The 26127-nt window shown below is 43.3% G+C and overlaps 1 protein-coding gene across 1 annotated transcript; it reads left to right on the top strand.

The window, feature by feature from the left end:
• The first annotated feature begins 906 nt into the window (after positions 1 to 906).
• Positions 907 to 26127, top strand: LOC112221067 (importin-9). The gene is made up of 22 exons (XM_024383161.2): positions 907 to 1121; positions 3564 to 3625; positions 3779 to 3865; positions 4008 to 4209; positions 4320 to 4615; positions 4735 to 4835; positions 5046 to 5104; positions 9064 to 9215; positions 10218 to 10316; positions 10502 to 10608; positions 12099 to 12238; positions 14038 to 14200; positions 14450 to 14676; positions 15034 to 15182; positions 15509 to 15637; positions 15737 to 16012; positions 16280 to 16446; positions 16618 to 16751; positions 16915 to 17034; positions 24523 to 24642; positions 24941 to 25017; positions 25207 to 26127. The coding sequence occupies exons 1-22, from the start codon at positions 956 to 958 to the stop codon at positions 25315 to 25317; spliced, it is 3144 nt and encodes a 1047-aa protein (XP_024238929.1). The 5' UTR covers positions 907 to 955; the 3' UTR covers positions 25318 to 26127.

The raw sequence follows: 26127 nt of genomic DNA, 5'->3' as shown, positions 1-26127 counted from the left end.
AATTGGTGGCTGACTAAATACTTTTTTTGCCCCACTGTATGTAAACATTATGAAAGTGACCAGTGTTCAATGACTCTATGTACATAGGACAAAGCAGTATCTAAGGTGCAGGGTAGTGGTAGTCGGCTAGTAACAGTTACTAAGGTTCAGGGCAGGTCATTGGGCGGAGGCCGGCTAATGGTGAGTGTTTAACAGTCTGATGGCCTGGAGATAAATGCTGTTTATCAGTCTCTCGGTCCCAGCTTTGATGCACCTGTACTGTCTCCTCCTTCTAGATGGTTAGCGGGGTTAACAGGTCGTGGCTCTGGTGGCTTAGCCAAATTTCTTCAGCCTCCTGAGGTTGAAGAGACGCTGCTGTGCCTTCACCACACTGTTTGTGTGAAGGGACCATTTCAGGTCCTCAGTAATGTGCGGAACTTGAAGCTTTTGACCCTCTCCACTGCGATTCTACAGACCCTACTGAGATCTTCCCCGCCCCACTTTTACATTGGCACAAAGAATTGTTTTTCCTGTACAGTGCTATATTTGTACCGTATAGTGCCCAGGCACCCCATTTTAAGCTGTTTGACCACAGTAAAAGGCCAGCAACACTCAGTATTGTTCAGAGCCTCATGAAATGACACCATATAAATATTCTACAGACCCTACTGCTCCCTACCCTTCTTTTACATTGGCACAAGGAATCAATTGCATTGGAGGCATTTAGTTTTTTATATTGGAACATGTTTTAAAACCCAGATTTAATGCAAATGTCACTTAAATATTAACAAATATGAATCATTGTTACTGTTTAGACAATTATTCTACATACATCACGAATAAATATAGGTTGAACATATTCTACTATTGCTTAGGGACTTTTATTTGGAACGTTTCAGAAATTACGTGACCCGGAAGTACTTTTTCCAATGTTGCAGACGAGATACTGATTTGCTCAGGCTGTGTGTGTGAAAACATGGCAGGCATGAGTGCAGCAGGTCCTGGGTCGGCTTCGGCTGCTGGACCGGTTCAACAAGGACTTAAAGAAGCCCTGATTGAGACGTTGACGGCTATCCTGTCCCCGGTTCAAGAAGTGCGAGCAGCCGCGGAGGAGCAAATAAAAGTGTTGGAAGTGACAGAGGGTAAGCATGGATGCTAGCATTACGAGACCAGCTGATGAAGAGAGTGGAATGGCATGATAACTTCCATGCATATGGGCCTTTACGGAAATATACATTCTAGCTAGCCACAGCATACAACACAATTATTGTCATGTTACTTAATACTGTTAACGTTCGCTCGCTATGATAAAACAGAATATGTAGCTAACTAACTAATTAAGATGTTCTCTCCTATTCAATTGGCTAGCAAGTGGCGCAAATTAATCCAGCTAGCTAACTTATTCCAACTAGCTAGTTAGCAGCTAGCTAGTTAGCTGACAGACAAACCATGTGTGTGAAGCGCACTCTACCTCCATAATCCTTGCTTGTTAAACTTAGCAGCTTTTTGATTCCATTTTCGGTGAAGTATGTCAACACACGATGTGGTGGACCAATTCAATCAAGAAGACACTGCCTGAAATTAAAATGGCAATTTGACTAATACAAAGAGCTAGCTAGCTAGATGGGCTGACCGTATACAGCAGATAAGACGTTTCTTAGTTAACGTTAGCTAGCTAGTTACCAAATTACTTGTGTAATGTTATCTCGGGCCTTGCGTTCCATTTGTAATTACAGAAGAACATAGTGTTGATGAATCTATAATCGAAGCTCAAATCGTTTTAGGGTCGCTATAGCAACCATTCGATTTGGAATGTCACGTTTTCCCGCGAATATGATTCCGTAGTATTCCCGCCTTGCTGCTTCAAGCCTTTGTACACTGACATAAAATATTTGTATAACTAACCCTGTGCGGACATCATCAGTGGTTTTGACAACTTGTTTTAATTTTTTCAGCAAAACAACAACGTATTGTTCCTTGTTCCCCTTTGAATAAATTCATTTTCCATCTGTCAAATACTGCACACGCCCTTTTACCCAATGCATGTTGAATGAATTATAGCTACCATATATAGTTATAATTCTAGACCTTCAGTTACATACCATTGTTTAAATATTCCCCATGTAATGTTAATAGGGAGCTAACATGGCTGTCATAGAATGTTGAAGTGTCATGTATATGCATCATCATAATGCAGAAAGCGCATTGGCCCAATTCTAAATACACGGCTCTAGCTATACCTAGCTATATAGCAAAGTGTAGTAACTAGCTAGCTACCCAAAATCAGCTTGCCACTAATCCAAAGTACAGTGAGGGGTGAATATAGGGACAGTGTGTACAGTGCCTTTGTCTGTGGCGTTCCTCCAGCATGACAAAAAGGCTGATTGTGCAGGCTGTCTGTCGGGATCCACTGTAGTGTCACAGAAGCAAGAATGGGCCCGGCAGGCCTCTTTCTGAGGGAGCTACTCTATGTATAGCTAGAGCTGTCAGCACTAACATTGTCTCTTGGACTCTGATGTCACTCTCAGTTAAAGCTGGGATAGAGCGTGGCACATTGTAGGGATGAGGTTCTGAGTCTCACTGACTAGCCTAAAACAGATTGGAAGAGTTTTTTTGGGGGGAAGAGACGGTGCTTGTTGTAAATGCTCGAATGTGCTTAATCGATGTAAGTGCTGAGCAATTAACCCCCCAAAAAAAAAAAAAAAATCAGTTTTTAAACAACAAATTGGCCGACTGTTCAATTATTTGAATTCCTTTTCATTGCGTTTTTTCCTCAATGTGCAGTTTCTGTAGAGATAAATCAGATCAAGCCCAAACTGTGCGATGTAGTAGGGAGTTGGAGTTTCCAACAGGCCAATATTTTACATAGTTTAGTGCATAACTTGGTAATTAACTACAATTACCATAATCCATTGCGCGCCTACTTGTCCGGTCTGTGTGGAGCACGGAGCCGGAGAGAAGAAAGTGCGATCGAGAGGGATAGAGAGCAGTTGCTTCGCAGTATCTCTACCTGAAAATACATGATCTAAGTGATTGATAGTTGTTATTCAGCAGTCATAAAAGTATGCCTTATTTACTTTGATACAGTGATTTTGTCAGGCAGCAGCTCTATAGAGATGATCACTTGGAATGAAATAATAGTTGTCGAACAAATGACCATAACAACTGAAATATTTTATTAAAGTAATGGTAATAAATGATGGTTAATAAGTGATAAGCAGTAATGGGCATTCACTACCATCATGGGACTTTTAGTAATTGTTTTATTCGGTTACAGCATTCAACCCACCATGCGTAGTGCACTTAATGTAAAAAAAATAATAACAATTGAAAACCGTGTTTAATATAATTAATCCGACCTCAAATCAATAATCACTCAGCACTAAATGTGATATGTACGTTTTTTTTCTTCTTCAAATCAAAGTCATGAATCCAATCATAAGAATATTTCTGACATATTGTCCCTTCCTTGCATGTCCGTCATAGTTTCCGATATTGCACGTCATGTGAGGCTAATGTGATCTGATGATTGATGTGTTCTTAATGATCTGTCCACTGTGTTGTTGCTCCATTTGTGTTGGAAGAGTTTGGAGTCCACCTGGCGGAGCTAACTGTGGACCCTCGGGGAGCTCTGGCCATTCGTCAGGTTAGTAAGCAGAAACTGTCATTCTTCTTCTATTCTAACTCTAGAAGTATTCTAGAGCTCTAATTCTATGTCTATTGTGTATGTGAGACCACATCTCTGTATCTCCTTTACTCTACTATATCAATCAATTATACGTTTGTGTGTTTTGTCCAGTTGGCCTCAGTCATCCTTAAGCAGTATGTGGAGACCCACTGGTGTTCCCTATCTGAGAAGTTCAGACCCCCAGAGACCACAGACCGTGTAAGCAAAGCAACACGTCGTTCTTCCAACTAAACAAAATGTATCATTTTTGATGGCTGACTATTTGAAAATATTTTGAGAAAGAGGAGTTACAAAACCACTGATGCTGCCTAAAATCTCTCTCTCTCTTTCTCCTCTCCAGGCCAAGGCAGCCATCAGGGAGCTGTTGCCAGGAGGCCTGAGGGAGTCCATCAGTAAGGTGCGGTCCAGTGTGGCATATGCTGTGTCGGCCATTGCCCACTGGGACTGGCCCGAGGCCTGGCCTCAGCTCTTCACCATCCTCATGGACATGCTGGTCAGTGGCGACGTCAACGCAGTGCATGGGGCAATGAGGGTCCTCACAGGTACACGCACATCCCAAATGGACCCCTTTTCCTGTGCGCCGTTCCCACTCTTAACTGTTTGTATGCATGGATCTCAGTGTATTCACATAATTCTTCTGGCTTTTTCTCAGAGTTTACCCGTGAGGTGACAGACACTCAGATGCCTCTGGTGGCTCCGGTGATCCTGCCTGAGATGTACAAGATCTTCTCCATGATGGACATCTACAGCATCCGTACCCGCTCCAGAGCCGTGGAGATCTTCTCCACCTGTGCCAACCTGATCTGTGCGATAGAGGAGCTGGAGAAGGGAGCAGCCAAGGCCCTGATCTTCCCTGTGGTGCAGCAGTTCACTGAGGCGTTCATTCTGGCCCTGCAGATGCCTGATGGACCCTCCTCAGACAGCGGCCTCAAGATGGAGGTCCTCAAGGTGAGAAGATTACCACAAGGACTTATACGCTAGATGAGGTTGGCCTTATGGGTTCTGTAGGTCAGATGTTATAGGTTGTCCTGATCCAACCTTCTTTTCACCTAATTTCTCTTCGCCAGGCTGTGACAGCTCTAGTGAAGAACTTCCCTAAACCCATGGTGTCGTCCATGCAGCAGATCCTGCCCATCGTCTGGAACACCCTGACAGAGAGTGCCGCTTTATATCCTTCACTCTGCTGCAACCATGTCCTCTCCACTTTCATATTACGTTAGCTCAATGTCTATTAATTCCCATAGCTTTGGTTGATATCTGTCCATAATGATTGGCAATGTTCCTCTTGGAATGTGACCTATTCACCTAACTGTAGAGGGTGATCAGGTAAACACTGGTCTGTGTCCTGAGAATGGGTTTTCCTTAACCAGTTGTGCACTTATGTCAGAACAGAGGTCAACTACACAGAGGAGGTAGATGATCCAATTGACTCTGATGGTGAGTGCAACCTTAGTCTTGTTCTTATTTTCATGCATTTACATCACTTGTTATTGTTCATGATTAATTGAACTTGTAACATATTGATTTAATAATTTTAAATGGGCTGATCTAGAACATACAGTAGATGGATATAGAAAGCATTATAACATACAGTAGCTATAGATAGTAGTATAGAACATAGTGAGCTATTACTATATAATTTCCTCAAGTCCTCTAGATCAGGTGTGTGTGTGTGTGTGTGTGTGCAGTGCAGTGCTGTGCATTCGGAAAGTATTCAGACTACTTGAATTTTTCCACATTTTGTTACGTTATTCTTCAATGGATTTAAAAAAATCCTCATCAATCTACACACAATACCCCATGATGACACAGTGAAAACAGGTTTATAGACATTTGAGTGAATGTATTAAAAATTAAAAACAGATACCCCATTTATATAAGTGAAAGATTAGTGGAATCTGTGTGGGTAGCTGGACAGGTAGGATGACTGACAGTGAAGGTGAACAGGTGGTCACGTGTCAGGTGACAGAGGAATGGATGAGACTGAGGCAGGAATTCCTTTAACCATAAAGTGGTATATTTACTGAGTAGTCTGTGCTGCATAACAAAGGAAACAGAATAAAGTGTATCCGATCAAATTCATAATCACAAAGATCAAATCTTAACAAGCATTCATGATTAACATAATTAGGGAATTCAACAATCCAGTTAACTAAGAAGTCAATAGTAATCATCCGAGAGTCATATAGGCTCGTAACTATTTATCATGAAATAATACAAACAGTGAATGGTTATTCAATCTATAACCCCCATTAGTTTGATATCAAAGTCGATCAGTTGGCAAACAATGACATTTCTCATTTCACCCTTTCAATTGTCATGTGTACATGTAATTAATTGCATTACATATTAACCATATCGATTGCATAATTGGCCTATGAGGATCCGTAGGGCCGTGATCATTGACAATTCACAGAGTCGGTGGATTCATGGACTCACAGAACTTCTGGAGCAGACTGAGTAAAGGAAGAGAAAGCAGCGAGATCAGGCGATGGCGTTTTCCTCCTTTTTATGGGGATGAGACCTGTCGGTCATTGCCACCTGACCTAATTAAAGCGCCCCTGGCCAAGCTGAGTAAGTGGCCATGAATTAAATGATTATTCCACCAACTCCATGGGCCTTTTCTACATTAAATATTCAGACAATTTGCTATGAGACTTGAAATTGAGTCCTGTTTCCATTGATAATCCTTGAGATTTTTCTACTTGATTGGAGTCCACTTGTGGTAAGTTCAATTGATTGGACATGATTTGGAAAGGCACACACCTGTCTATATAAGGTCCCACAGTTAACAGTGCACGTCAGAGCAAAAACCAAGCCATGAGGTTGAAGGAATTGTCCGTGGAGCTCTGAGACAGGTTGTGTCTAGGCACTGATCTGGGGAAGGGTACCAAAACATTTCTGCAGCATTGAAGGTCCCTAAGAACACAGTGGCCTCCATCGCTCTTAAATGGAAGAGATTTGGCACCACCAAGACTTCCTAGAGCTGGCCACTTGGCCAAACTGAGCAAACGGGGGAGAAGGGCCTTGGTCAGGGAGGTGAGCTCTGATAGAGCCCCAGAGTTCTTCTGTGGAGATGGTTGTCCTTCTGGAAGGTTCTCCCATCTCTGCTACACTCCACCAATCAGGCCTTTATGGTAGAGTAGCCAGACGGAAGCCACTCCTCAGTAAAAGGCACATGACAGCCCACTTGTAGTTTGCCAAAAGTCACTTAAAGGACTCTCAGACCATGAGAAACAAGATTGTCTGGTCTGATGAAACCAAAATTGAACTATTTGTCCTGAATGCCAAGTGTCACATCTGGAGGAAACCTGGAACCTCCCTATGGTGAAGCATGGTGGTGGCAGCATCATGCTGTTAGGGATGTTTTCAGCACCAGGGACTGGGAGACTAGTCCGGATTGAGGGAAAGATGAACAGAGCAAAGTACAGAGAGGTCCTTGATGAAATCCTGCTCTAGAGCACTCAGGACCTCAGACTTGGGTGAAAGTTGACCTTCCAATAGGACAGTGACCCCAAGTACACAGCCAAAACAATGCAGGAGTGGCTTTGGGACAAGTCTCTGAATGTTCTTGAGTGGTTTTTTTAATTTTTAATACATTTTCACACTTCTAAAAACCCATTTTTGTTTTTTCATTATGGGGTATTGTGTGTAGATTGATAAGGGATAAAATAATTTCATCAATTTTTGATGAAGGCTGTAACGTAACAGAATGTAGAAAAAGTCTAGGTGTGTGTGCAGTACCAGTCAAAAGTTTGGACGCCTACTCATTCCAGGGTTTTTATTTTTACTCTTTTCTACATTGTAGAATAGTGGTGAAGACACAAACTATGGAACAACACATATGGAATTATGTAGTAACCAAATAAGTGTTAATCCAAATATATTTAACATGTTTGATTCTTCAAAGTAGCCACCCTTTGTCATGATAGCTTTGCGCACGCTTGGCATTCTCTCCACCAGCTTCACCTGGAATGCTTTTCCAACATTCTTGAAGGAGTTCCCACATATGCTGAGCACTTGTTGGAAGCTTTTCCTTCACTCTGCGGTCAACTCATGCCAAACCATCGCAATTGGGTTGAGGTTGGGTGATTGTGGAGGCCAGGTCATCTCATGCAACACTCCATCACTCTCCTTGGTCGAATAGCCCTTAGACTGCCTGGGGGTGTTTTTGAAGTCATTGTATTGTTGAAAAACAAATGCTAGTCCCACTAAGCTCAAACCAGATGGGATGGCGTATCGCTGTGGTAGCCATGCTGGTTATGTGTGCCTTGAATTCTAAATAAATCACAGATGATGTCACCAGCAAAGAACCATCACACCACCTCCGTGCTTCACGGTGGGAACCACACATGCGTAGATCATCCGTTCACCTACTCTGTGTCTCACAAAGCCATAGCGGTTGGAACCAAAAATCTCAAAATTGGACTCATCAGACCAAAGGACAATTTCCACCGGTCTAATGTCCATTGCTCGTGTTTCTTGGCCCAAGCAAGTCTCTTCTTTGTGACCTTTAGTAGTGGTTTCTTTGCAGCAATTCGACCATGAAGGCCTGATTTCACGCAGTCTCCTCTTAACAGTCGATGTTGAGATGTGTCTGTTACTTGAGCTCTATGAAGCATTTATTTGAGCTGCAATAGGAGGTGCAGTTAACTCTAATGAACTTATCCTATGCAGCAGAGGTCACTCTGGGTATTCCTTTCATGTGGCGGTCCTCATGAGAGGCATTTTCATCATAGCTCTTGATGGTTTTTGCGACTGCACTTGAATAAATGTTCAAAGTTCTTCATACCTTCATGTCTTAAAGTAATGATGGACTTTCGTTTCTCTTTTCTTATTTGAGCTGTTCTTGCCATAATATCTACTTGGTCTTTTACCAAATAGGGTTATCTTCTGTATTTCACCCCTACCTTGTCACACGAACTGATTTGGATCATGCATTTAGAAGGAAAGAAATTCCACTAATGAACTTTTAACAAGGCACAACTGTTAATTGAAATGCATTCCAGGTCACTACCTCATGAAGCTGGTTGAGAAAATGCCAAAAGTGTGCAAAGCTGTCATTAAGGCAAAGGGTGGCTACTTTGAAGAATCTATTTTTTTGGGGTTACTACATGATTCCATATGTGTTATTTCATAGTTTTGAATACTTCACTGTCATTCAACAAAGTAGAAAATAGTCAAAAAAAAAAAAAAAACCTTGAATGAGTATGTGTGTTAAATCTTTTGACTGGTATTCTATATGCATGCGTATGTGCCATTTTAAGAAACGTTTTTAGCCAAAGCTACTAAGTCATCATTGTATACATTTTACATACGGAGGGTTCCGGAAATCAAACCAATTATTCTGGCAGTGAAAGTGCCATGGTCTGCCAACTGTGCGTTTTTTCTTCCAGGTGAGGTTCTGGGCTTTGAGAACCTGGTGTTTAGCATCTTTGAGTTTGTTCACACTTTGCTGGAGAACAGCAAGTTCAAGAGCACAGTGAAGAAGGCTCTTCCTGAGCTGATCTACTACATCATCCTCTACATGCAGATCACGGAGGATCAGGTACACACTCCCTCACTCCTGTGTATGTGTGAGAGAGACCTTTTTTTTTTAATGGTGCTGAGTCTGATGCAGGGTTCGCACAAGGTGCTTGAGATGTTTAAATGTGTTGGTACTTAAAAAGTACTTGAATTAAAATGTGAGGAGAACAGAAAATGATTTAATATGAAAAACATTAGAACAATGTTTTGGTCTTACAAATTAATTTCCAGGCAGACAACCAAGTTTTATTTCCTCAATAGTTTCTCGCTCTGGTTGCCAGACGAGCATTGGTGAGTCAGCCCTGAAGGGGGGAAAGACAATGCTGCATCATGCACTAGCGCCAATTCTACATGGACTTTTTCTCTCCAGAGCTTTTTTGCCTCGATCAAGGGGCGTTTGTGATAATCTGCTTTATCAAGAGGCAGCTGTGCTCCTGCTGTTCTGGAGGCTGTTCACATGCTGTTTTCCTCACACAGCCCACCAGCTCTTCTGCCGAACCGGTGACACTAAAGCTGCCAGTTGGAATGAAGTCGCTTTTTCCTAGCTATTAATTAGTAGACCCCCAAATACAAAATAAAAATACAATGTAGTCATTTAAGCTGGAATTGTGTAGTAATGCGAATAGGAAATGTGTGTTCACCGTTGCAAAACTCTGCTCATCTCTACTCAAATTACAACGTTAGTACTGACTTACCACTCGTGTATTTAGTAAATAACTAGTGAATGCCTATTATTGAGTAAAACTTGTAAGGTAGTGATGAATAGTACGTGTTTTTTTTTTTCAAGAGGTTGTGGAGATATACTGCCATCTGGTGACGATTACGAACAATTGCGTAAAAGGAACTATTACAAATTGATGGACTTTGAAAATAAATGTTGGTGCTTGAAAAAGTACTAAAGTCCTTGAATTTGATTTGCCACTGTCTTTACAAACCCATTTGACGTCATGGTTATGTGTTCCTCATCCATAGTCTATGATGTCATGGTTGTATGTGTTCCTCATCAGTAGTCGTGTATCTGTAGATCAAGGTGTGGACGGCCAACCCCCAGCAGTTTGTGGAGGACGAGGATGACGACACCTTCTCCTACTCCGTCAGGATCTCAGCCCAGGACCTGCTGCTGGTGAGTACCTCAGTCTGTAGGCAAAGCTCAAATAGCACCCTATTCCCCATATAGTGCACTACCTTTGACGTGTGTGTGAACCCCAAAGTTTCACTCCACAGTTACTTCTGCATGTTTACATTCTGGTCAATGTGACCTTTCTGGAGAGAAGACTTCTCACTCCAACCTTCCTCCTCTTTCAATAGGCTGTGGCGACAGAGTTCCAGAACGAGAGTGCGGCAGCGTTGGCTGCAGCAGCAACAAGGCACCTGCAGGATGCCGAGCAGGCCAAGAACAGTGGCAATGAGCACTGGTGAGGACCACACACTGGCTGCATGACATGGCAAAGTGGATGCCTCTTAATTAATAGTCCTTCTCCTGTTTGTCCTCGGCGTTGAACTGAAAACACGCGTTAGGTGAAAGCAATATGGATGCCTTTCAGGAATTTGCTTTAATCTGTCCAGTTATTTTTGTCAGTGTAGACGGAAAACAAGGTAAAGAGATTACTTTCGACCAGTGTTCACGCGTTCTGCTCCCCTGGGACTGCCCCGCAGAAGAAATATCACCCAGAGAAAAGAAGCACGTTTTTCCCCCCCCCCTTAGTTAACACTAACAACATTTTGATTTACTGTGGGAATTGTGATCGAATCAATGCAATATTAGCCACTTTCAATGCAACATACCGAAACAAAACAAACTACGCAAGACTTAGTATGCAAAACTAACTATGCCGCAGATTTTGTTGTAGGCAGAAAGCATCGGAGTAGGATTCTTTTGCATTGACACCCACTACTCAACCCCTACTCTACACAGACCGGTGCGACATAACCAATCAGCGCTGCAGTAGGCCTATATGCAAACAGACCATTGCCATATATGGATCTGTGCCATTCTCTTTGAACTGGATTGTGTTTACAGCATGAGCGTGAGTAGATACTGCTTGTTTTGACATCAAAGCGAGAGCTGCATGTAGCCATGTGTGCACATTTGTTCATATTCTTTGCTAGTTAGTGAGTTCTTAGCCCAGTTATAGATCATTTGTAGTCAGCAACGGGGGAGTATTTGCTTCCAACAAGAGCACAAAACATGTACATTTCTAGACATCTTAGGAAAAGGGAGTCGGGTAAAGAGGTTTTTTGTCTTAAAGGGGCAGTGTTGTATTTTGAGACAGGTTTGAATAAGCTAAGTAGCCAATAGGCAGAGGGTAGAATAGTTTGTCTGATTCTCTGTAATAACGGTATGGGAATAATAATGCATTTTATTTTGTAAAGTGGTTTCTTGCATCAAACAAACACAACATTTTCTGTCACCTCCTTGTCAGAAGGACAAGTGGATAAACAGACTCATGTCAAGCCCTGCGTGCTTTTTTTTTTTTCTTTTAAAAAGTCTCATGGAATGTAGGCTTACATTGAACACCACACGTTGGCTGCTACTGTAGGCTGAATGATAGAACAGCTATTTCCCTGTTAAAATGTTATTGGATGCATTTTTTCCCATTTTTTTGAGGGTAGGCCACTCTGAAAGGCCTACATTATGGTCCAAATAGCCACAGTAGCCTACTTGACCACTGTCTGAAATTGTAACTTAAAGCGGGTACAGCCTCAGTGTTTGCTGTAAACGCCCACTGAAAGTTGCACGGAATTTTCACAATGTTCAAGTTTGCACTCAACAGACCTGAAATTTGCTAAGTGACAGAAAAAAATGAGTGAACATTGCTTTCTAATATTGAGTTGCACCCCATGGCTAAACCATCAGCACTGTAGGTGTGCTCTCTCCTTACTCCTGTGTTGTCCCCTTCTGCAGGTGGAAGATCCATGAGGCCTGTATGTTAGCTCTGGGCTCAGTGAAGACTATCATCACAGAGAACGTGAAGAACGGCCGTGTTCAGTTTGATATGCACGGCTTCCTGGCTAACGTCATCCTGGCTGACCTTAACCTCACAGGTTAGTCAGTCGCTCATCTCCGGGCAGCCATGTTCAGTTACAGTGGGGCAAAAAAGTATTTGTGCAAGTTCTCCCATCATCATAGATATACTTCAACCATGACAGACAAAATGAGAAAAAAAGAAAATCACATTGTAGGATTTTTTAATGAATTTATTTGCAAATTATGGTGGGAAATAAGTATTTGGTCAATAACAAAAGTTTATCTCAATACTTTGTTATATACCCTTTGTTGGCAATGACAGAGGTCAAATGTTTTCTGTAAGTCTTCACAAGGTTTTCACACACTGTTGCTGGTATTTTGGCCCATTCCTCCATGCAGATCTCCTCTAGAGCAGTGATGTTTTGGGGCTGTTGCTGGGCAACACGGACTTTCAACTCCCTCCAAAGATTTTCTATGGGGTTGAGATCTGGAGACTGGCTAGGCCACTCCAGGACCTTGAAATGCTTCTTATGAAGCCACTCCTTCGTTGCCCGGGCGGTGTGTTTGGGATCATTGTCATGTTGAAAGATCCAGCCACGTTTCATCTTCAATGCCCTTGCTGATGGAAGGAGGTTTTCACTCAAAATCTCACGATACATGGCCCCATTCATTCTTCCCTTTACACGGATCAGTCGTCCTGGTCCCTTTGCAGAAAAACAGCCCCAAAGCATGATGTTTCCACCCCCATGCTTCACAGTAGGTATGGTCTTCTTTGGATGCAACTCAGCATTCTTTGTCTTCCAAACACAACGAGTTGAGTTTTTATCAAAAAGTTATATTTTGGTTTCATCTGACCATATGACATTCTCCCAATCTTCTTCTGGATCATCCAAATGCTCTCTAGCAGACTTCAGACGGGCCTGGACATGTACTGGCTTAAGCAGGGGACACGTCTGGCACTGCAGGATTTGAGTCCCTGGCGGCGTAGTGTGTTACTGATGGTAGGCTTTGTTACTTTGGTCCCAGCTCTCTGCAGGTCATTCACTAGGTCCCCCCGTGTGGTTCTGGGATTTTTGCTCACTGTTCTTGTGATCATTTTGACCCCACGGGGTGAGATCTTGCGTGGAGCCCCAGATCGAGGGAGATTATCAGTGGTCTTGTATGTCTTCCATTTCCTAATAATTGCTCCCACAGTTGATTTCTTCAAACCAAGCTGCTTACCTATTGCAGATTCAGTCTTCCCAGCCTGGTGAAGGTCTACAATTTTGTTTCTGGTGTCCTTTGACTGCTCTTTGGTCTTGGCCATAGTGGAGTTGGAGTGTGACTGTTTGAGGTTGTGGACAGGTGTCTTTTTTATACTGATAACAAGTTCAAACAGGTGCCATTAATACAGGTAACGAGTGGAGGACAGAGGAGCCTCTTAAAGAAGAAGTTACAGGTCTGTGAGAGCCAGAAATCTTGCTTGTTTGTAGGTGACCAAATACTTAATTTTCCACCATAATTTGCAAATAAATTCATTAAAAATCCTACAATGTGATTTTCTGGATTTTTTTTCTCATTTTGTCTGTCATAGTTGAAGTGTACCTATGATGAAAATTACAGGCCTCTCATCTTTTTAAGTGGGATAACTTGCACAATTGGTGGCTGACTAAATACTTTTTTGCCCCACTGTATATTGTTTTTCTAAGAAATGTCTGATTTAGACTGCAAAACCCTGGTGGGTGGACTTACTAGTCAATCATTGACTTGGTGATCAATTGATTACGTGATCAATAAAGAGTGAGGGAGAAACAACCTTCAGACATCAAAAGGTCTGGACTGTGACTCATGGTACCGTATATGCTTATATAATAACCCCTCCTTCCTCTTTCCCCAGCGGCCTCTCCGTTCTTGCTGGGCCGAGCCCTGTGGGCGGCCAGCCGCTTCACAGCAGCCATGTCCCCTGAGCTCATCCAGCAGTTCCTCCAGGCCACCGTCAGCGGCCTGCACGACAGTCAGCCCCCCTCAGTCCGCATCTCAGCCGTACGCGCCATCTGGGGGTGAGGGAGATGAATGTTCAAGACTTAAACCTCGATAGTTCTGACAAGCTGTAGATTACACTTCTTCAGTCATCATAATAATACCAGTAAGCTAGACCAGGTAGAAGCGATGATGTCATACAGTAGATAGATGGATAAATCCCTCTAGTTTGTCACCCAACCAGCCATACAACACAATCCGTCACTACACCATAACATTAAATGTGTTTGTATATGCAGGTGGTAATTCTGTGTGTGTGCTCTCCTCAGGTACTGTGACCAGTTGAAGCTGTCTGAGAGTACCCATGTCCTGCAGCCGTTCCTGCCTGCTGTTCTGGACGGGCTGGTGCAGCTGGCAGCCCAGTTCAGCTCCGAGGTTCTCACCCTGGTCATGGAGACACTGTGTATCGTCTGCACTGTGGACCCAGCCTTCACTACCAGCGCAGAGAACAAGATCTGTCCCCTCACCATCGCCATCTTTCTCAAGTATAGTAACGGTGGGGAACTATAGTAACCACCTTGGCAGTTGGTGCTCTTGTATTTTATTATTAGTGTATCATTGAGTCCCATAGATAATTGAGATATTACCATATTTTCTTTTCTTATTTAAACTTTATTTAACTAGACATGGCAGAACAAATTCTTATTTTCAATGATGGCCTAGGAACAGTGGGTTAACTGCCTTTTTCAGGGGCAAAATAAGAGATTTTTACCTTGTCAGTTCGGCAATTCGATCTAGCAACCTTTCCGTAACTGGCTCAATGCTCTAACCACTAGTCTACCTGCCGCTATGACTATCCATTCCTTACAGATCAACCCATGTGCCTCCATCTTACTTTCCCTCCTCTCCCCAGACCCGGTGGTGGCGTCTCTGGCCCAGGACATCTTTAAGGAACTGGCCCAGATCGAGGCGTGCCAGGGCCCCATGCAGATGCGCCTCATCCCCACCCTGGTCAGCATCATGCAGGCCCCGCCTGACAAGATCCCCTCCGGTCTGTGTGCAGTAAGTCACCACTGGCCTGGTGCCTCTAGCTACTATGGAAGTGGTTCATTTGCATCAGCACTGTGTGTCGGGGCCTAACAGAGGTGGTCTCAACTCCATTCTCAAGGGCCTAGGCTACAGGGGTGTGAAGGCTTTTATTCCAGCCAGGTACTCAAACATATGATTTAACTAATCAAGTAGTCATTTCCTTGACTTAGTTAAATCTGGTGTGTTAGTGCTGGGCTGGATTAAAAGCCTGCACTCTCCAGGACCATGGTTGGTGGTCTGGCCTCCTTGTCACCATCAACGTTTAGGGTGACAGTTGTCTCCTGTGTTCTCCCTGACAGACCGCCATAGACATCTTGACCACGGTGGTCCGACACACCAAACCCCCGCTCTCTGAGATGCTGGTCTGCCAGGCCTTCCCTGTGGTGGCCCAGTGTACCCTCCGCACAGACGACAACACCACAATACAGGTACACACACACACCGAGAAGGACTCCGATGTTAATACCAACTGCTCTTACACCAGTACACTTTGTAATTATATGAACTCTAACCCCATTCTCTTCCAGAACGGGGGTGAGTGTCTGCGGGCGTATGTGTCAGTGGCCCTGGAGCAGGTGGGCCAGTGGAGGGACACGGAGGGCCACAGTGGTCTGTGGTACGTGATGCAGGTGGTCAGTCAACTACTTGACCCCAGGACATCAGAGTTCACCGCTGCCTTCGTGGGCCGCCTGGTGTCCACGCTGATCGCCCGCGCCGGCACTGAGCTTGGAGAGCAGTTAGACCAAATCCTCAGAGCCATCCTCAGCAAGATGCAGCAGGCCGAGACCCTCAGCGTCATGCAGGTAGGAAGCAACAATTCTATTTGTCCCGCTCTGGAACTTTCCTCTTTAAATCTATCAGGGTTCTCTGTGATGTTGAGGTTTCAACACGCCAAGATGTCTCTATTCAATTTATACTAATCTTGAGCCTTGCATCAATGTTGTCCAGCAATTACTTTATTGCCACCCATATAGACCCTGTTGACATTCGACTCCTCTCCCCCAGTCTCCGATCATCTCTCTCCTCTCCTCCTCTCCCCCAGTCTCTGATCATCTCTCTCTCTCCCCCAGTCTCTGATCATGGTATTTGCCCACCTGGTCCACTCTCAGCTGGAGCCTCTGTTGGAGTTCCTGTGCAGTCTGCCGGGTCCAACGGGGAAACCAGCCCTGGAGTTTGTCATGGCTGAGTGGATGAGCCGACAGCACCTCTTCTACGGACAGTACGAGGGTAAAGTCAGGTGAGTGTATCCACACTCCTCAAGATAGATGGTAGAGTATAATATTTTTAACATGGTGAAGAAAAGGTGTGTTCCTCTCTGTACTCCCCTTTCCACCTTTTTATGACCTGGAATTTTCTTCCCTTTTGTAATGTTTGTGTTTCCCCCGTCTCCTGTGTTGTCCCTGTGTAGTACGGTAGCCCTGTGTAAGCTGCTGCAGCACGGTCTCAACACCAATGACAAGCGTCTCCAGGACATCGTGGTCAAGGGAGAGGAGATCTTTGGCCCTGACGAGGGCATCCGCACACGTTCCAAGTCTGCCAAGAGTACGACCCACAGCTCACTTCTCTAATTTAGCATTTAGGACACAAAAAATATCCTCCCCCATTATCTTGTCTAATGTATGACACGGGGTGCATTGCTATATGCTTCTGTTGGTGGTATGCACATCTTACAGTGTGGCTGTAAGGTCTGTCTGTCTCTCCCCAGATCCAGAGAAGTGGACCAACATTCCATTGCTAGTGAAGGTCTTTAAGCTGATTGTCAATGAGCTGTCGTCAGTGGTGGAGGCCAACACAACCAGAGCTGCCGCAGCAGACTGGAGTCAAGGTCAGGGTTGTGGCGGTCATTACATTTTGTCAGCCGGTGATTGTCATTCAAATAACTGCCGGTCTCACGGTAATTGACAGTTAATGAATATAAACACCTTCATCTCTGGCTTCCACACACAGCTTACAACTCACTGATGCAGACCTTTTGAAAAATATACATTTTAAAAACTCTTAATAAATCCATTTGAATATAGCCTACACCTTCACAATGAATCTATTTATTTTAGGCAGATCTAAAGAAACAGGCTTTTCTTTCTATCATATTTTAGAAGAACAGAATAGCATATTCTGAGTCATCCTTATGTCTGGTCCTGATTTGGCTAGGCCATATGGCTGTGGGCTACACAAGTTCATTTAGCAGGCAAGATAAGCTTATTATTCCTGTGGCATTTATTTTATAGTAAGAACAATACAATTGAACATAGCTGAATAAAATAGAAAGGATATTTTTCCCCAAACAATTTCCGAGGGAGTGTACACATGCAGCTGTTCTGTGTCGTGCAATTAACAAAGAAACAGGTCCTCCTATGTGTTTCTAATTTAGAGTTATTTATTCTACTTTAGTTGTGATGCAAACGTTAGAATGTATTAGAAATCAGAACATGTAGTCTAAGGCTGCATGATGTGAGGAATTCTGATTTGAAAAAAGTGTTGTGAAAGTGAAGCGCTCTGTTTCTTGAGCTGCACTGCACATCTCATTCACAATATGACAAGGACTTGATAATGACCAAAAAGTATGTGGACACCTGCTCGTCAAACATCTCATTCCAAAATCATGGGCATTAATATGTAGTTGCCCCCCCTTTGCTGCTATTACAGCATCAACTTTTTGTGGGAAGGCTTTCCTCTAGATGTTGGAACATTGCTGCAGGGACCTGCTTCCATTCAGCCACAAGCATTAGTGAGGTCGGGCATTGATGTTGGGAGATTATGCCTGGCTCGCAGTCGGCTTTCCAATTCATCCCGAAGGTGTTCGATAGGGTTGAGGTCACGGCTCTGTGCAGGTCAGTGAAGTTCTTCCACACCGATCTCAACAAACCATTTCTGTATGGACCTCGCTTTGTGCACGGGGGCATTGTTATGCTGAAACAGGAAAGGGCCTTCTCCAAACTGTTGCCACAAAGTTGGAAGCACAGAATCGTCTAGAATGTCAGTGTATGCTGTAGCGTTAAGATTTCCTTTCACTGGAACTAAGGGGCCTAGCCCAAACCATGGACTATTCCTACACCAAACTTTACAGTTGGTACTATCCATTCAGGCAGGTAGCGGTCTCTTGGCATCTGCCAAACTCAGATTCGTTTGTTGGACTGCCAGATGTTGAAGTGTGATTTGTCACTCCAGAGACGGCGTGTCCAATGGCAGTGAGCTTTACGCAACTCCAGCTGACGCTTGGCATTGCACATGATGATCTTAGGCTTGTGTGCAGCTGCTCGGAAACCCCATTTCATGAAGCTCCAGACAAACAGTTCTTGAGCTGACGTTGCTTCCAGGCAGTTTGGAGCTCGGTAGGGAGTGTTGCAACCGAGGACAAAGATTTTTACATGCTTCATCACTCGCCGATCCTGTTCTGTGAGCTTGTGTGGCCTTCCACTTCGCAGCTGAGCCGTTGTTGCTCCTAGACGTTTCCACTTCACTATAACAGAACTTACAGTTGATAGGGGCAGCTCTAGCAAGGCAGAAATTTGTCTAACTTGTTGGAAAGGTGGCATCTTATGATGGTGTCACATTGAAAGTCACTGAGCTCTTCAATAAGGCCATTCTACTGTCAGTGTTTGTCTATGGAGATTGCATGGCTGTGTGTTCAATTTTATACACCTGTCAGCAATGGGTGTGGCTGAAGTCCACTAATTTGAAGGGGTGTCCAAATACTTGTGTGTATATGTGTGGAATAATTTTTTTATTAAGAATGGCCCACAAAAAAAGTCATCCATAACCTGCACTCAAATAGCAAATGGAGGTTACGTGCAGATAGTTTTTTTAATATACCAGGTAGGCTACACTGTTTGTAAAGCGGATTAATGTGCTTAATTTCTTTTAAGTGAGCAATAAATATAGCAGGACTAGAAACCTGGGATCCACTTGTATTGTATAGTGGCTAGTCAAATCTGTTGAATTGAAATACATTTTCCAAAGTTATAGAATTACTGCTGTCTGTTCAGAAAGATATTAAGTAATTAATAATTGTCTACTACACCATGAGAAGGCCTATAATTTAGTCTCACAGGATCAGTAGCTTCTTTAAAAAAAATGCCTAGCTGTGTATTGTGTGTAGCCCAATAAGGCATAGCATACAGCTGAGAATGTGCATCAAATCTGTCAGAGAACAGCATGCAGACAAAACAGGCCTTTTGCAAGATTTCAAATACAATCGAAGGGTAACAGGTTGGAAAGCAAATGGCTCCTGCTGAAAAGACTATGCTGTAGGCTATCAAAATCTTTGATCAACTTCCAAATATGGTTTTACTGCATAAAACTAGAGATGGGCGTTTGGCACGAACACGTAGGCCATTACCAGCGAGTGATCTGCGCAGCATTGGGTGAGTCAGTGAAACTGGAAAGCTTTTTAAGGACTATAATTTCCTCATATTGTAGCCTACAATATGTATCTCCACACACCTAGGCCTAGACTATTGATGGATTCAAGACCAGGTCGTTTTTATTGATCTCCGGCTACTTTGACACTAACAAACTATGTGAACCCTTTGGAATTACCTGGATTTCTGCATAAATTTGTCATAAAATGTGATCTGATCTTCATCTAAGCCACAACAATAGACAAACAGTCTGCTTAAACTAATTACACACAAACAATTATACGTTTTCATGAACTTTACTGAACACACCGTGTAAACATTCACAGTGCCGGGTGGGGAAAGTATGTGAACCCTTGGATTTAATAACTGATTGACACTCCTTTTTGCAGCAATAACCTCAACCAAACATTTTCTGTAGTTGTGGATCAGACCTGCACAACGGTCAGGAGGAATGATGAACCATTCCTCTATACAAAACTATCAGTTCAGCAATATTCTTGGGATGTCTGGTGTGAACCGCTCTTGAGGTCATGCCACAGCATCTCAATCGTGTTGAGGTCAGGACTCTGACTAGGCCACTCCAGAAGGCATATTTTCTTCTGTTGAAGACAATTCTGTTGTTGATTTACTTCTGTGTTTTGGGTCGTTGTCCTGTTGCATCACCCGACTTCTGTTGAGATTCAATTGGCGGACAGATAGCCTTACATTCCCCTGCAAAATGTCTTGATAAGCTTGGGAATTAATTTTTCCGTAGGTGATAGCAAGCTGTCCAGAGGCAGCAAAGCAGCCCCAAACCGTGATACTACCGCCAGCATACTTTACAGTTGGGATGAGGTTTTGATGTTGGTGTGCTGTGCCTTTATTTCTCCACACATATTGATGTGTGTTCCTTCCAAACAACTCAACTGTAGTTTTAACTGTCCACAGATTATTTTGCCAGTAGCACTGTGGAAGATTCAGGTGCTATTTTTCAAACTTCATACCTGCAGCAATGTTTCAGACCTGCAGCAATGTTTCAGACCTGCAGCAATGTATCGTAGACTCGTCAACAGAGACGATGTTCCAGAGATTTCTATAAGTCTTCAGCTGACACTCTAGGATTCTTCTTAACCTCATTTGAGCATTCTGCGCTGTGCTCTTGCAGTCATCTTTGCGGGACGGCCACTCCTAGGGAGAGTAGCAACAGTGCTGAATTTTCTCCATTTTATAGACAATTTGTCTTACCGTGGACTGATGAACATCAAGGCTTTAAGAGATACTTTTGTAACACTTTCCAGCTTTATGCAAGTCAACAATTCGTAGGTCTTTTGAGATTTCTTTTGTTCAAGGCATGGGTCACATCAGGCAATGCTTGTGAATAGCAAAGTCAAATTTTGTGAGTTTGTTTTGGGATTTTTTTTTTATTGGGCGGGACAGCTCTAACCAACATCTCCAATCTCTTATTGATTGGACTCCAAGTTAGCTGACTCCAATGAGCTTTTGGAGAAGTCATTAGCCTAGGGGTTCACATACTTTTTCTAACCTACACTGTGAATGTTTAAATGATGTATCCAATATAGACAAAAATACAATAATTTGTGTTATTAGTTTAAGCACACAGTGTTTGTCTATGGTTGTGACTTAGATGAAGATCAGATCAAATTTTATGACATATTTATGCAGAAATCCAGGTAATTCCAAAGGGTTCACATACTTTTTCTTGACATTGTAGATAATGTGTGCAGTATTAAAATAGATTCTGCCTGTCTCCAGTCATGTAAAAGGACTTAGAAATGCATTAAATGCGTTTATAAAAGGACACTTTTCCAGACCCTAGGCTACTAAAAATGTTCCCCATGTGTGCAACTTCTGTAACTGCCTCAACTCTACTGCTCTATGCCATTACGCAAATACCATGATATGCATGCAATGCTTTATTATAAAGGTGAATTATTATTATTTATTCTCCATGTGTTACGGTACCTCAGGTCCCCAGGTCAATCCCCTCTCGAGCTCACTTTTTGTTCTGGTACCTTCCGATTTTCACAAATTTAGGCACTGGTCTTTAAGTATTCTAAATGATGTGTGAAATTTGTTTAGAATGGTCCATTATCATGCACCTGTCAGAACAGAAGTGATGTGTTAATACATGGAATGTTGAGAAATAAATATAAGCCTAGCCTATAGAAAGATGGTGGGATCCTCATTGAGGCCATCAAAACCCTGTTTTCTCATGCAATTGCATAGCCTGTAGAAATGTTGCGCAACAGAAACACTTACTTTATTCCATGCACCAACCTGCTATGAGGAGCTGGCTCTCACTGCCACCCAAACTCTGAATGCCAGGGCTCTCATGAAATGTTTGATTAAATTTTTTGATTGCCTTTGTATTGATCCCAGGAATTGTCCATATGCACAAAATGCTTATTTCTCTCAAATTGTGTGTACAGATTTGCTTACATCCCTGTTAATGAGCATTTCTCCTTTGTGAAGATAATCCATCCACTTGACAGGTTTGGCATATCAAGAAGCTGATTTAAAAAGCATGATCATTACACAGGTGCACCTTGTGCTGGGGAAAATAAAAGTCCACTCTAAAATGTTTTGTCACACAACACAATTCTGAAGGAGCGTGCAATTGCTATGCTGACTGCAGAAATGTCCACCAGAGCTGTTGCCAAATCATTTAATAGTCATTTCTCGACCATAAACGGCCTCCAACGTCGTATTAGAGAATTTGGCTGTACGTCCAACCGACCTCACAACCACTGACCCACGTGTAACAACGCCAACCCAGGATGCCACATCTGGCTTTTTCACCTGCAGGGTTATCTGAGACGAGCCACCCGGACGGCTGATGAAACTGGGTTTGCACAACCAAAGAAATTCTGCACAAACTGTCAGAAACTGTCTCCCAGTAGCTCATCTGCGTGCTTGTCATCCTCACAAGAGTCTTCACCTGCCTGCAGTTTGGTGTCATAGCTGACTTTCAGTGGGCAAATGCTCAAATTTCATTTGATCATCGAACACAATTGCAATTTTAAATGCACAGAGATACCATGATGAGATCCTGATGCCTATTGAAATCCATAGATTGGGGCCTGGTTAATATATGTCAATTGACTGACTTCCTTAAATGAACTCTAACTCAGTGAAATCTTAAATTATTGTTTAATATTTTAGTTTAGTGTATATTTTTACTTCCCCGTCTCCCTTAATCTGCATCGGATGTGCTCATAAATGTGCTGCTACTCATAGAATGTTTCAGAGATAACAAGTTATGGTTGGCTACTGCGTGCATTTCATCAAATGCTTTTGTCAAACAACAACATAATAATGTGTGCCTCTGGTTCTTTGGGGCGGCAGGTAGCCTGGTGGTTAGAGTGTTGGGCAGGTAACAGAAAAGTTGCCGGATTGAATCCCCGAGCTGACAAGGTAAAAATCTATTGTTCTGCCCCTGAGCAAGGCAGTTAACCCACTGTTCCCCGGGTGCCGAAGACGTGGATGTCGATTTTAAGGCAGCCCTCCACACCACTCTGATTCAGAGGGGTTGGGTTAAATGCGGTAGACACGTTGTACAACTGACTAAGTATCCCCTTTCCCTGTTTTTGTTCCGGACCACGTTCTCACTTGCAGCGAACCGTACCCTGGTACCAAGCCCATCCAAATGTATTAAATTAAAAACAGATATTACATTTACATAAATATTCAGACCCTTTACTCATGCTTTGTTGCAGCGATTACAGTCTTGAGTCTTCTTGGGTATTATGCTACAAACTTGGCACACCTGTCTTTGGGGAGTTTCTCCCATTCTTTTCTGCAGATCCTCTCAAGCTCTGTGCTCCAGAGATATTTGATCGGGTTCAAGTCCGGGATCTGGCTGGGCCACTCAAGGACATTGAGACATGTACCAAAAGCCATCCTTGTGTTGTCTTGGCTGTGTCCTTTGGGTCATTGTCCTGTTGGAAGGTGAACCTTCACCCCAGTCTGAGGTCTGGAGCAGGTTTTCATCAAGGACCTCGTACTTTGCTCCGTTCATCTTTGCCTCGATCCTAACTAGTCTCCCAGTCCCTGCCGCTGAAAAACATCCCCACAGCATGATGCTGCCACCACCACAGTGGAACTCTGGAGCTCTGTCCGTGACCATCAGGTTCTTGGTCACCTGCCTGACCAAGGCCCTTCTCCCCCGACTGCTCAGTTTGGCCGGGCGGCCAGCTCTAGGAAGAGTCTTGGTGGTTCCAAACTTCTTCCATTTAAGAATGATGGAGGCCACTGTGTTCTTGGGGAGCTTCAATGCTGCAGACAGATTTTGGTACCCTTCCCCAGTGCTGTGCCTCGACACATTCTTGTTCCGGAGCTGTACAGACAATTCTTTCGACTTCATGGCTTGGTTTTTGCTCTTACATGTACTTTCAACTGTGGGAACTTTTATATAGACTTGTGTGTGCCTTTTACAAAACATGTCCTATCAATTCAATGGGAACAGGATGCACCGGAGCTCAATTTCGAGTATCATAGCAAAGGGTCTGAATACTTGTGAATAAGCGATTTTTATTTTATTTTTAATTTTATTTAATTTTTTAGAAATATGCAAAAAAAAATCTAACCTGTTTTCGCTTTGTCGTTATGGGGTATTGTATGTAGATTGAGGACTTTATTTTTAATTTAATCTATTTTAGAATACGTCTAAGGTAACAAAATGTGGAAAAAGTGAAGGGGTCTGAATTATTTCCGAATTGACTGTATGTAATATAATATATGCCCTATAGCAGACGCTTTTATCCAAAGTGACTTAGACATGCATGCATACATTTTACAAATGGGGAGTTTTCCCACTAGCATTGCAAGCGTCATGCTCTACCAAATGAGCTACAGAGGACCACAAACGGCCTTCATATGTGTGTGTTGAGTATTGTGAAGGCAAGTAGGTCCTGTTGAATCTAATCCCAAGCTGTTTGGTTGTGTCACTGCAGATTCAGGTGGAATGTGGGAGGACCAGGAGGCAGAAGAAGAGGAGGAGGAGGAGGATGATGAGGAGGATGAAGGGCTGGCCGGGCAGCTGCTATCTGACCTCATCGCTTCCAACAAATATGGTGAGAATAGACCAAAATAAGTTGATGCTGGATAGTAAACAATGCCGGAAAAGAAGTAAAAAAAACAGAAGTAATCAAGGCATGTAGTGGAATAATTTAAAAGCCCTTATTATTTATGGATTATGCTGAGTAAGAATGAAAAATGCACCGAAGCGTTGCGGCTACAAAATAATTCATCATGGTGACAAAATAACTTCCCTCTTCTAGAGGTCTGGCTCCTACATCAGTGTAGTAAGCGCCAAGACGGCTGCCATCTGCCATGTTTCACAGGTATCAAAATGTATTTTGAATCTCTCAGATGAAGACTACTATGAGGATGATGATGAGGAGGATCCAGATGCCTTGAAGGACCCCATATATCAGATAGACCTTCAGGTAATGCCTCGCTAATATACTGATCTGTTATTCAGATTTAGTTCACAAAAACATGACTACTTAGGGCTGATGTGGTTGTGTTCCAACTGTGCCCTCGAGATTGAACAGATTTCAACGGTTTGTCCTTTCGGTTGTATTTTAATGTCTTAAATTAACTTTAAATAAAGTTTGTTGTACTGTGTGTTCCAGGCCTACCTGACAGATTTCCTGACCCAGTTTGCCCAGTCGCCGTGCTACAGCATGTTCTCTGGCCATCTCAATGACGCTGAGAGGAGAGTCCTGCAAACTATCGGCATCTAAACCTGCTCCCATCCACTTCCCTATGTCAACCCTACTAGAACACTCTTGCCCAATCCCTCACTCTCACCAACCAATCACCAACCCCTGAGTGTGGGAGAGGCTCTGATTGGCCAAGCAGTTGTTGATGCTTTACCTACATCTCCAGCAGAAGATCATGGGGAGGTAAAGCGGGAGAGAAGAGACAGACATGACTTACCCATAACATCCTGTCTCTCTATTCTGACTTAAAGGATGACCAGGAAAAGACTGCGGACTTGTGGAGGGATGTGACGGAAGAAGTTCGAGAGAAGGTCGTGAGGGACACCCTGATTTGTTCCCAGGGAGGGCTGGGAGACAGTTGTGGGAGACACCTCCTTAGTGTCTCCTCGCTCCTCTGCCCTGTTGTACTTGTGGGAGGACTTTGGAATGTGACAGAGGGGTTGATGTTTTGCAATGGGACAGGCAGGCAGGGCAGCTGTGATATATGAACGGAGTCTTTACTGTGTCCCATTTGTAACTCGACCCACTTATTTTTGTGCTTCTGTAAAAAATTAAAAAATAAACTTCCAAGAGGCAAAAGAGACTTCATGACGATGGACAGACAAAGAGAAATATATCTTTGAGACTGAGTAAGAAACTTTGGTGGCCTTGTTTTCAGAAACCATTGACTTTTCTGATTGGGATGAAAACCTTGAGGATTTCTGGTTGCGACTGGGGCCTGGGTGGTTATGGGGGAATCACACCGTTGCCATGGTGACTCACCGCCTTTTCATTTCCCTTTACCCACTAGTTGGGGTGAAATTTCTCAATAAAAGTCCCAATAGGACACCA

Source organism: Oncorhynchus tshawytscha, linkage group LG02 (assembly GCF_018296145.1).
Source record: "Oncorhynchus tshawytscha isolate Ot180627B linkage group LG02, Otsh_v2.0, whole genome shotgun sequence".
Taxonomy (NCBI): Eukaryota; Metazoa; Chordata; class Actinopteri; order Salmoniformes; family Salmonidae; genus Oncorhynchus; species Oncorhynchus tshawytscha.
The sequence above is the reverse complement of the archived record's forward strand: the minus strand, read 5'-3'. Positions and strand labels throughout refer to the sequence as shown.

Coding starts and splice junctions, on each gene's coding strand:
- LOC112221067 (XM_024383161.2), top strand. CDS start 956: ATGGCAGGCATGAGTGCAGCAGGTCCTGGGTCGGCTTCGGCTGCTGGA. Junction 10,317..10,501: donor CAGCCCAGGACCTGCTGCTG/GTGAGTACCTCA, acceptor CTCTTTCAATAG/GCTGTGGCGACAGAGTTCCA. Junction 16,013..16,279: donor AGACCCTCAGCGTCATGCAG/GTAGGAAGCAAC, acceptor TCTCTCCCCCAG/TCTCTGATCATGGTATTTGC.